General features: G+C 44.9%; 1 protein-coding gene across 1 annotated transcript; it reads left to right on the forward strand.

Moving 5' to 3' along the window:
• Window positions 1-1264: 1264 nt before the first annotated feature.
• Window positions 1265-11573, forward strand: cdan1 (codanin 1). The gene is made up of 29 exons (XM_076108015.1): window positions 1265-1370; window positions 1876-2609; window positions 2693-2893; window positions 3136-3326; window positions 3435-3551; window positions 3683-3761; window positions 3884-4004; window positions 4481-4590; window positions 4710-4799; window positions 4925-5000; window positions 5148-5353; window positions 5463-5595; window positions 5754-5897; window positions 6047-6213; window positions 6387-6468; window positions 6577-6666; window positions 6756-6810; window positions 7006-7142; window positions 7236-7339; window positions 7593-7742; window positions 7898-7961; window positions 8075-8153; window positions 9077-9306; window positions 9403-9510; window positions 9611-9674; window positions 9799-10010; window positions 10369-10476; window positions 10603-10692; window positions 10992-11573. The coding sequence occupies exons 1-29, from the start codon at window positions 1293-1295 to the stop codon at window positions 11058-11060; spliced, it is 4089 nt and encodes a 1362-aa protein (XP_075964130.1). The 5' UTR covers window positions 1265-1292; the 3' UTR covers window positions 11061-11573.
• The last annotated feature ends 96 nt before the right edge of the window (window positions 11574-11669 follow it).

The raw sequence follows: 11669 nt of genomic DNA on the forward strand, positions 1-11669 counted from the left end.
CAAATCTTTTTTTCACAAGAATCTCAAGCTGCTCTTCACTCTAGCGGTGACATCACGCACTCTAAGCTCCGCAATACACACCCATTATAAAGTCAGAAAAGGACTGAAAAAATCATAAAAGTTAAATTGCTGCAGTTCAAAAAGTGTAAAAGATATTAAAAAGCTCAATCATGCGGCAATATCTCATTGCATTGTTATATCAAACTATTGTTTTAATCTGATCACTCTTTTATTTTAACGGTTTAACGGTTATGTTCATTTTGCACTGAAGTTCCTAATAAAATGAGAAAATACTCAAAAATTCGAGATATGCACAGAAATACACTGCTCCGTCCTCTGAGCGACTCAACTTTGGAATATCAAGATATGCCAGACTTTCCCCATTACCGCTCACATTGTAAGTGTCTTTGAATTGAGCTTCAACGACTGCAGAAGTGAATCGTACATAGCCGACTAGCACCATGTCATTTCCCCCAGCAGACTGTTTGTACCACTGGATCAAATCAAAATCAGTGTTTGAATGGCTGCACTTCATCTGGACTTCTTCTCCAGGATGTTTGATCAGAGCACCGGGACTCTGATGAACACTGTTCTTTGAGAGTTCTGCAAGACACGTTTCAAACATACAGCTTTAGTGAGGAAAATAAACTTTATGAGCTTAAAGAATAAACGTGGAAATATTTAGGTCAATTTCTTTGAGTTAATGTGATATTACCTGTCAAACAGAACGGCAGAGCTGCTAAATGTACGAGAAGTCTAATCATGATCCTAATGCAGATGAAAACAAAACTATGATGACTGCAAACTGAACAGAGCTGCCTGGAAGTAAAGGAGGAGGATGAGGAGTCTTCATCAGTGTATTTGAACAGTATCCTGCTGTGTCTCTTCACATATATATCCTGATGATATCAGTGTTGATTTCCTGCCACAGGCTGCAGTTAGATGCAGGTGCGTTCTTCTTCAGTGTGAATTTATATGGCTGATTATCAGAGCGGGTTTTTATAGAAGCAAGAGCGACTTTGAGTCACTGTGTCTACTAGCTGCACAGTAATACACGCCGCTGTCTTCAGGCTGTCTGAGTTTCAGCACATTAATATAATGTTTCAACCAGCGATGGAGATACCCATTTTATAACAAAAAAGACCACGTGACACTGGCTCGTCTCAAACGAGCCTAACGAACCAATCAGCTCCCGTTAGCTGAAACACGTGGTTGACATACGTCATACGCATTACGCGCATGCGTACGCGCTAACCCCGCCCCCCTCCCCATCAGTCCTTCAGTCGCGCAGAATGGCGGCTCTTTTGGAATCTCTTCTGTGGAAGAAAGTGGACGTTAAAACGGTCTTGGACTGGCTAAAGAATGACGAGGTATTGTCCGAAATGATTACGAGTCACGTGACTGAGACATATTATGCGCGCGCGCCCTTATATGCTGTGTTTTAAGAGATGACACAGCTAACAAGTGATTGTAAACAAAACTTTTAGCCTATCGAGCTAGGTTAGCTGTAGCCTTGACTAGGATGGACTGCAGACGAGACCGTTACGTTGTCAACTATCTTTCCAGAAAATGTACTATTAAAACATCGTTTACCCCAGCCGTTTGTTCCTCTTGTAATTATTATTACTACCTGAAGAGGGCTGCGCAGTTTAGCGGATGTTAGTCCGTGCATTGTTAGCTAATGTTGGGTCAACAGGCTACTTTCTGCAGCAATGTCCTGGAGCTGAGCAGCAAAACGTGTACTGACCTCGTTATTCTCTACTTTGGGTTCATCACGCACTAGATAGTGTCGATCATGTCAGTTATTTTAGATTTATGAATTATATATCTGTCTCAGTTCATTGTTTTCTCAACACCTATGTCTCTTTTCAACAGGAAGGCGAACGGCTGGCATTGAGAGAACCTGAGGTGACAGTTCACAAACAAGAGTTTGTCCCATTTCTTCTGAACTTCCTGAGAGAGCAGAGCAGTCGAGCACTAACTCATGGCCCCACCACGCCTGCCAAGACCCCCAGCCGCCCCAGACCTGGTGCACAGACTCAGTGTGCCACTGACAGAAGGGGCTGCAGGTCCGCTGGTGGTGGTGGTGGTGGTGGAGGAGATGGTTCTCGGAGTGCCAGCCGGGTCCAGCTGTTTTCTCCATCCGCCTCAGTGTCACCTGGGTCCGAGTGGGATGCTGCCGGTGAGTCAGGGTCCCACTCTCTGAGTGGGGTCAACGCCTTCAGCAGCCCCTCCTCCTTTGCTACAGGATGGAGCCCCGCCTCCAGGCCTTCAGGCTCCGAACGCCGGTCGGGCCAGAGGATCAGTCTGGGGGACTACATGGTTTCTCCTCCTGACCTCCAGAAAAGCCCCAGCTTCCAGTCCCAGAAGGGTCGCAGGAGAGGTGGTGGCAACATGGCAGCGGGGGGACAAGGGAAACATGGAGGGTGGCGGGGAGGACATCACAGTGATGAGACTGGGCGATGGGAAAGCGGGGGAAGAAGGTCAGGTAGAGGAGGAGGAGGGAACAGTAGGATAAGCGAGCAGGCTTCACCTCCATCTGTGGGGCAGCTCAACTTCAACAACTTGGAGGACTTCCCTCCTGTTGGGTCTTCACCCATTTCACCCGCGTAAGTCCAAACAACTCAAGTCAACACCGACTCCATCATTGATTTTTTTTAGGTTTGTCTTAACGGTTTCTATTATCCTTCAGGGCATCCAAACCATCTAGAAGAATAAACCCAACGCCAGTCGGTGCAGAACGGCCTCACTCCAAACCAAAGACGTGCTTCACCTCCACCCCGTTCAGTGAGTCTTCTAGTCCCTCGTTAGCTGTGGAGGCGCTCGAGGGGTCGATGACAGTGGGCAGTCCTCTGAGCCTGCAGGAGGAGAGGGAGCTGCTAAAGAGAGAAAAGTGAGTGCACATGCAGGATTAATCTGACATGAAAGTGGACATTATTTGACGATTGGACTAGACTTTCTAGTCTATACACTCATTATGATGCTGGTATTCTTTTACAGTTTTCTGCGTATACGTCCCAATATATACTTTCTTTATTTTCCCATCATTATTAACGATGGCCTCTGCTGTTTTTGGCTCCACTACATGTTATTTTACCTCCGTCGCTTCATAATCAGAGATTTCTTGTCTTTTAGGACAAAGCGAGCTCAGCAGGTTGGCTCTCCTCTGCTCTCCTCTCTGGACCCGTGCACCCCCACCAAGTTAGGGCTGAGGACGGGCTCTAAAGTTACACCAGAGCTGCAGGCACCCTGTCCTGAACCATCCAAAGTCACCTTCTCTGTGGAACTGGATCTCCTAGCAGAGCTGTACTGTACCTGCATTTCTGGTTAGTGACCACAAGGTGGTGGTAATGTGCTACTTGGAGGAAAACTGTTTAAATTAAATATATTTTTTATATAGAATACTTTCTTGTTTGCGTTGTCGTGTCTTACAGAAAACCTTGTGCCAAACATTTTCCTGGAGCTTTTCTTTGTGGTGCAGTTGCTAACTTCTCAATCCTCTCACACTCATGATGACGATGAACAGGAGAGTTTGTGTGCAGTGAATTCAGGTGTGTAATCAGTATGCTTGTTTACTTTAGTCTGATATAACATCAAAATATTAGGGTTGTTCAACTTTTTGTTTGAATTCAAATGGATATTGAGCCCCTTTTTTTTTTTTTTTTTTTTTACACATTTTCAGAAATTCTGGAGAGATGTTACCTGAGACAAGTACACAACTGTGTGTATTTTGCAGTGAAGGTTCTGGAGAATCAGTTTCAGTGAGTTGTTTTATACCACACAATTTCACCAGCAGGGATTTATAAGCACATTGCTCCCTACTTAAGTGATACCGCTCATCCGGTCTCCCTGAGTTGATCCCTAAATGCGTATTCTTTGGCAGGTTGGTAGCTCATTTGGACAAGTGTACCTTGCGTCTACTGGCGGAGAACGAGCGGGTGGCGTCTTTCTCTCCGGCTCTCAGGGGCCATCTGACTCAGGCCCAGGAGGGGAGCACATCCAAGGTAACACACTCGTACTCTGTTGTACTGCCATAAATGCTTATTAGTGGCCGAGTGTTACTGAATATGATAACATATTAGTACAAATACTTCATGCTTTTTTTTTTTAAGGACGGCACCTGTTTTCAGATTTATTTCTATCTTTATTAGATTATAGTGTTTAAAGCTGGTCGATTCACTGATTAGTCGATCGGCATTACATTAATCTGCAGCTATTTTGATAGTTTATTAATCTTTTGAGTTGTTTTTCAAGCAAAGATACAAAATATCAGCTTCTCAAAAGGGATAAATGGCAATATTTCCTTGAGCTACATTATATTAAGTTGAATATGTTTTGGTTTTGGACTGTTGCCAGGACAAAACAAGACGTTTTAGTGGGCTCTACAAAAAAAAAGAATACAGTAACTACTAACACAATCTGTTTTTAGGAAACCACTTCCTGTTTATTTGATGTGTTTTTGTTCCTCCGTGTGTTCCAGCTCTCTCCTTCAGTCTCCACTTTCATCCACTCTGTCCCGTTCCAGCCTGCTACTGACAACCGGTCCAACTTCGGTAGTGACAAGGCCTTCCACACCTTTAAAAAACAGAGGTATACCACAATGTATTTGTAATGAAATATTTCATTATTAGAACCGGGCTACAGGCGCCGCACTACAAGAAACTCCTGAGTTAGACTTAATGTATTTGTTGTTTTTGGTCTTTTCTCAGAGACATTTTTTACGAGGTGTTACGAGAATGGGAGGACTTTCACAAAGAGCAGAGGTGGAACTTTGACGCTGCTCTCGGCAGCAGGATAAGGCAAGTCCAGTTGACTTTCAGTCTTTCTATAGCTCGTGGAGCAGGTGTTATTTAAATGTTAACAAATAGTTTCTATCTGATCTATTTTTATATTTTGTTGCTTTCTTTTTTTTTTTTTTTTTTAGAGGAATGATGAGTCAGCTGACATCTGCAGGAAACCATTCCCATTTTGCTCGTCTGTTCCTGAAGCAGCTTGTTCAGGTATACTGGCACCTCATTCTCACCGAAACTATAGATCTTAACAAATACTTTGTATTCTGTCAAATGGGCTTTCATCTTTCTCCTTTAAACAGAATAGTGGCACCTTGCACACTGTTGGTACACTAAATCCATTTCTGTGTTTTGTAGACGTGTAAAGGCCCCCGTGTGAACAGCTCCCCCGGGGATACTCCTGATGCGGACCTGCTCGGCATGCTGGGAGCCGACAGCCTCGGGCGTCTGAAGCGTCTTGAGGAGCGTCTCATCCAGCCTCAGGGAGTCGTCGGGCCCTGCCCGCCACCATCCTTTCCTGGTCACCAGGAGTTCTTCAGGGATTTCCTGCAGACGGCTAGCTGGTAAGCAAATACTAATTACACTAGATCATATCAAAAATATATATAATATATGTAAAGCTAGAAGCTTTTAGTCTCTATGAGCTAACATGTCTAACATTTTGTGTACCAGCTGCCAGCTGAACCAGCACCTGCAGGACAGCCTGTGTCAGCAGCTCCTCCAGCTGGACGAGGTGTCCATCCTGAGTCCTCCTGCTTCCATCGCGGAGGTAGAGGAGGACGGAGACGGGGACATGGAGCAGCAGGTATACCCTCACAGTCAGACGAAGGGATGTTATTGTGTGCCCCGTCAGTTTGTTTCAGCGCGGATAGTCCATAACATTGCAAACGGATTCAGAAAAGACCAATCTGACCAACACGCCGTTAATCATTATCTGAACCTTGTGTCTGTCCGTTCCATCAGGATGAGAAGCAGCGGTTCACCTCGGTGCTGCTCCTCGCTCGTCTTCTGGCGAAGTTTCTGGGATTCATTTCCTTTCTGCCTTACCAAACGTCTGAGAGACCATCCAGGGAGATACAGGACACTGCCATAGCCCTGCGTAGCAAGGTGAGGGTTTATAAACTACTTAAAATAGAGCAGATAAAAGCCAAGCTAAATGCTTATTTTCCTCTCAGTGGTGTGTTGGATCTCATTAGGGAAACTCTAAAATGTCCCCATTAAGATAAATGTGTATTCACATCTCTTCAATCCCTCAGAGTGTTCCGGTGCTGGATGTTTGTGCTGTGCTGAGTAACAGCATGAGAAGGAGGCGCACCATCCTGACCGTGCCCTGGCTGGTGGAGTTCCTCTCCATGATGGACTTCATTGGTCCCCTCCTGCTCTGCTATAGGACGGCACTGGGCAAACTGCTCCTCCTGTACAGGTCCGTCTCCATTTCTGCACATTTGTTCCACAAACGTTTCCTAAAGAAGGGACATTCGTGGTAAAATGTCAAATAAATGCACTTTTAGGAGCATAGCATTTCCTTCAACCTGTAGCGTAAAAAAAAAAACAGAGTTTCTTATTTCTTTCTTGGTTCCTTCTGTGTGCTTGTAGGAGAATGCTGCTGGCCAGATGTGGAGAAATGTGTTACCTGAACAAGCTGCTGATGGTGTCTGTGTTGGGCTGGCTGTTCCAGGTGAGACACGACTTGTGGATGTTATTTGATCGTAGATTGAGTTGTGAAACATGACCTGCAGAGTGCACAGAGTTTACAAAACAGTCAAATGTAACTGAACGTGTGTAGATCCCGGTGATTCCTGAGGATGTTTTCTTCACCAATGAGTTCACTGAGGTGGCCAAGCTGGAGGACAGCAACACGATTGCTGCGGGGCTCGTAAGTCAAATATTCATTTAAGTAGCTGTTTCTCCATAAAATGATGCTGGTTTCTCATTTACACTGAGCTTTCTCTTGACATCTTGTAGGACTGCATGCCCCTGGTGGATCAGCAGCTTCTCTACACGTGTTGTCCATTTCTTGGTGAGTGGAATGTGGAAAGATGTCTTTTATGTCCCCTCAGGGATTAAGGGGACGTTTTTACATTTACATTTTGTAGTTCAGGAGCCGGATAGCTTCGATCACATTCGGTATGTTCACTACAAATGGACCATGAAGCAACATGCACATATTTAACAGTGCGTTTTGACGTTCTGCCTCGTTTTTTTTTTTTTTTAGGTGAGTTCCGTAAGCTCTTGGCTGCCTTTGTGTCCGGAAGCACCGCCAAAAGTGGAGGAATCATCCGCAAGATCACTCCCACTTCTGCCGAGCTGAAGGACACGCCGACCGCCAACAGGTCGCAGCAGAAGCTGCAGGTGAGTCGACAGGAGAGGCCGGTGAAGTGAAATATGGAACGACGTCTCTGCATTGCCTTTTGTGCCAGTATTTAAACCACTTACGTGTGACAGGTGGACCTCGAGCAAGCCTTCTTTCACAACCAGCCGCCGTCGCTGCGTCGCACCGTGGAGTTCGTAGCTGAGAGAGTTGGATCCAACGCCGTCAAGCACATGAAGTTAGTACCACAGAGTGTTGGAAGTGCACAGAAGCAGAAACACATTTCTAAATGAACTGTTTCACTTTCCTTTACTTTTGCTTAGAATAGCAGTTAATCAGCCTGCAACTTTGGTTGGTTGCCTCCCTAAGAGGCTCGTGACTGTGTATCAAAACTCACATCATCAAACCTGAACTGTATGTCATTTTAGTAATCTTTGTTTATCTTTGTGTGTGTGTGTGTTCACTCCGTCTTATTTGGGGATCCTCATCAGGGCCACTTTAGTGAGTGAGTTGGTGGAGCGAGGTGAGAAGATGCTGCGAGATGGTCTGAAGTCGCCAAACTCCAATCCTTCAAAGCTGAATGACTCCATCTGTGCTCAGCTGTGTGTCGCCGGATTGGAGGCCCCGGCAAAAGCCACCAGGTATGACTTGTATATCTTTTACAAGCAGACTGTGTTCCTCCAAGTCCATAGATTTAATAGGATATTAGTACCTGGTCCATATGCATGTATGAGTGAATGGCTAGTGGATTGTTGGAGGTTCAACACACACCGTAATCTCGATGTGTTTTTTTCAGATTCTGCTGTGAGAAGAGTCCAGATGCCGTACGGATGCTGCTCTCCGATGAGACGTCTCCTGCTGTACGTCCTGTTTAAATCACCGTGCAGAAATGATCCCCACTAACACATCTAACGAGGTTTTTTTATTAACAGTAAAGAACAAACACTGTGTGTGTTGCCTCCTTGTTTTTTAGGTCCTGACCACATCTGAAAACATCACCAAACGTCTTGCAACAGAAAAAGCCTGCAGCTGGCTCTCCGCCAACATCACAGGTAGCCGCTCGTGTTTCTGCTTGTTTTCACTGCGTTGAATACAAATCACACGCTAAACTGATTCTTTCTGTGTTCCAACGCAGGATCCAATCTTTGTTGTTGCTTGAGACGTGCGACCAATGAGACATTGTCGTTGTTGCTTGTTATTTGTATTCCAAATAGATTTCACAGTCAAGTAGTTTATAACTTGAAACCAGACATTCTGTAATAATGTGTTGAATAATTAATTTTGCGTGTTAAGCAACTTGTCTGTAGGGAGGTACCGATCCAACTTCTTTCTCTGGATTCTGACGCCTCAATTTAGGATTTTTGCCGACACCAAACAGTGATCGAATCTTTTTTTCACAAATTTAATTTGAAATCATTCATATTTAAGGCAGCAGGAGGTCAGGGGTCGTTGGTGGCCCGCCGTGACTGAATGAATGTTGAATGAGCAGAAACACAACGTTGTCAAAAATGTATTCAATCCGATCTGCTTAACGCGGTCGGTGTTTGGGCCAAAGAGGATCTGCGTCTCGGGTCGGTGGATCCATATTTTGATATCGCTGCAAATTGATTTTCATGCCACGATGAATAATAGCTGCTGGCTTCCATGAAGGCAGGAGAAAGCATTTAGTTCTCCAAAGTAAAACACTGTTACATGCCTGGGTTCCAATGTAAAAACTCTAAATATTCTGTTTTTTATTTTTGCAGGCTTATTGCACTGGACTCATTTAAATTGTGCAAGGACGTCTTGTTTTTCTGCTCACTAAAACTATGCGAGGATACATGATACTGTTATGAAGTGAACATGCAAAAACTCTTTACAGCTCTCGGCGCTGCTGAGATCTTGTTCCAGAACATCATTGTAGATGAAAGGAAAAACGATTTTAAGGTTCCCTGAGGACATCCGTCTAAGATTTTCTCTCTGTTTTTCTTCTCAGCCCTGATAAGACGAGAGTGGAAGAGCAGGTGTGATCGTGTGATGAAGGCCGTGGGCGGCCCGGTGGCTCCGGACTCGAGGGACGTGGAGGGCGCCGTGCTCGAGCTGGTCCCCAAGGACGAGCCGTCGACCACTCCCAAGAGGAAACAAGGAGGCGAGAGAGTGACATCCTGCCCGCCGCACTGCGACCACAGCGCTTCACTGCCCTCTGACATCATCGTTGAGATGAAGGTACGCCTGCATGAGAGGAGGAAGTTTAACACGGAGAATTAGCTAACCTCTTACTGGAATAAAGATGGATTATGTCTGTCTGAAATTTTAATTTAGGAGTTGCTGAGCATCGCGGTAGGCCCCCGGTCTGATGAGGAGCTGCTCACCGGCTCTCAGGTGACAACGCTGCTACAGAGGGTGGTCGACACGCTGGCCTGCAGAAAGGTACATGAAGCACGCAATTGCAAAAAATGTGGTGGATTTACTGATTTTTTTTTTTTTGCCAGTAGTCATCACACTTTGTTCTTCTTTTCTCTTCACTTAGTTCTCAACTGTGATGTCGGAGCAGATGCTGCTGAACTTGACTGTCCTGCTGGCCTGCAAGCTGGGTAAGAGAGTCTGAATGGACTAATACCAGGGGAACTATGTCTCGATGTGTTCACCGTTTAGATATAAGCTCATTAATAGCAACGTAAAGTCTCGTTAACGTACTGTGTGCATCTGTCTGCTCAGTGTCTGCAGAGCTGCCCGTACTGTCTCCACCAGGGTGCAGCGGAGGTGAAGGTCTTGTTGTGGGTCCTGGTTCGGGATCAGAGCCTCCTGTCAGAGCGCTGCTGGAGCAGCTTGCCGAGCTGTGGCAAGACGACCGCTGTTCCTCCGCCCCCCTCCACCTGCTCTTCACCCCACTCACCGTCACCGCGGTGCTGAAGGCCAGCGACACTGAGGTTTGTCTACCGCTGCGACGACTGATACACAAGCATTAATGATGCTACTACAACCACGTCTACCTTTTTATATATATGTTTATAGGCTGTACACCTGTAAGCATTACACATCAAGGATTTAAAGCAGCAGCAGGTGTGCAAAACACTTAAAATGATGCCATCGTCTGTGTTCACAGACATATGAAACTTGAATGCTTTTACACATATTTTTGAGCATCTTTATGAAGTGATCTGGCATCGTTATGGCATGTTTTGCACTAGATTTAACCTTTTTTTTTTTTTTTAATGACTTAATTTCTTTGAAAGTTGTTTGGCTCTGTCTCTTAACCTTTTGTAATGCATTCCCCTGTCTTTTTAGTGGAATAACTACCTGTTTCTGGTTCGAAAGCTGGTTGACGGACACGTCTTGAGCGAGGAAGAGGTCGTATCTCATTGGAAGAAGCTAACGAACTTGGCCTTGCCAGCGGTGAGGGGTTCGCTGCATTCCTGTCATCTTCTATTCCTTGAAAATCCATTATTTTTGCTCGCGATTTGACCCCTTTCAACTCGTTCCTGCTGCTCACTTTGTTCTCTCAATTCCCTATCATTTCAGGAGCTGATAGAGAATTTCCAGCTGCAGTCACAGAGTATTAAACCCCCCTTGCCTCTGGCGGAGTTGCAGAGCCACTTGGATATACTGCAGGTCTCACAACAGACAGTAGAGGGAGCTACATGACGGCAATATTACTGCTCGGCGTCCCCACAGCATCTTTTTCTGTTATCCACACTGTGTTTTATGTCACATCTATCAGTGTGTTATTCAGGAGAGAGAGACAGACCTGGGTGACTTCTTGTTGTTGACCATTTTATATATATTTTTGCACAGCCCATCAAAGCTGCACCACAGTCAGCCTCTGCACAGGCTTTGCAAGCTTCAGACTTTTGTTCTCCTCCTGTGAAGTGACAGCAGCCTTTCATGAATCCCTCTGCTCTTTTGCTAAGGTGACAACCAGAGAGCCCTGCCAGTCAGACGCAGCTAGAGGACGACACCGTTACACACCTTTTTTTTAGATCTGTTAAACTTTCCTGCAAGCACACCTGGTATACGTGATTGTGTCCGAAGGGAAATACTAGTACAGTAGATGAAACATTTCAAACAGTTGAGACCATTGCAGAGAATTGGCAAAGACATAAGACGGGTCAGCATCAAACTGCCGAGGACTCAAACGGAGTAGCTTCAGTGTCACCTTAAAGACTGTGACTCTTTAAAACATGCAGTTATATTCCCAATTTTTACATGAAGTATTCTATCAGACAAGCCATAGTTTTTAAAGGAACTCTTGGACTTTTAGACTTACCAGAGAACATAGAAAGTCTTAATTTTAGTACAGCACTTTCACACACTGCCTTTGACCGCCACTACTAGTGATTGCATGTTTGCTCTATGAATGCAAGACTGCAGTTTGTGATTGGTTTTTAGTTCATGTTGAACGAGTATTCGCTGTATTCCCTGCTGCTTTTTTAAAGTCAAATATTTTTATGTTGCCACAAAAATAATAATAAAGTATTCTGCTTTTAAATGTTCTTTTTTTGTGTTGTCATTGTACTGATTTTATTTCGTAATGGCGGGAAAATGTATCACTGAAACGATCCACTAATCAGATTATGAATCGTTATCAG

Source organism: Anarhichas minor, unplaced genomic scaffold (genome assembly GCF_050575085.1).
Source record: "Anarhichas minor isolate MPS153535 unplaced genomic scaffold, ASM5057508v1 ptg000040l, whole genome shotgun sequence".
Classification (NCBI taxonomy): Eukaryota; Metazoa; Chordata; class Actinopteri; order Perciformes; family Anarhichadidae; genus Anarhichas; species Anarhichas minor.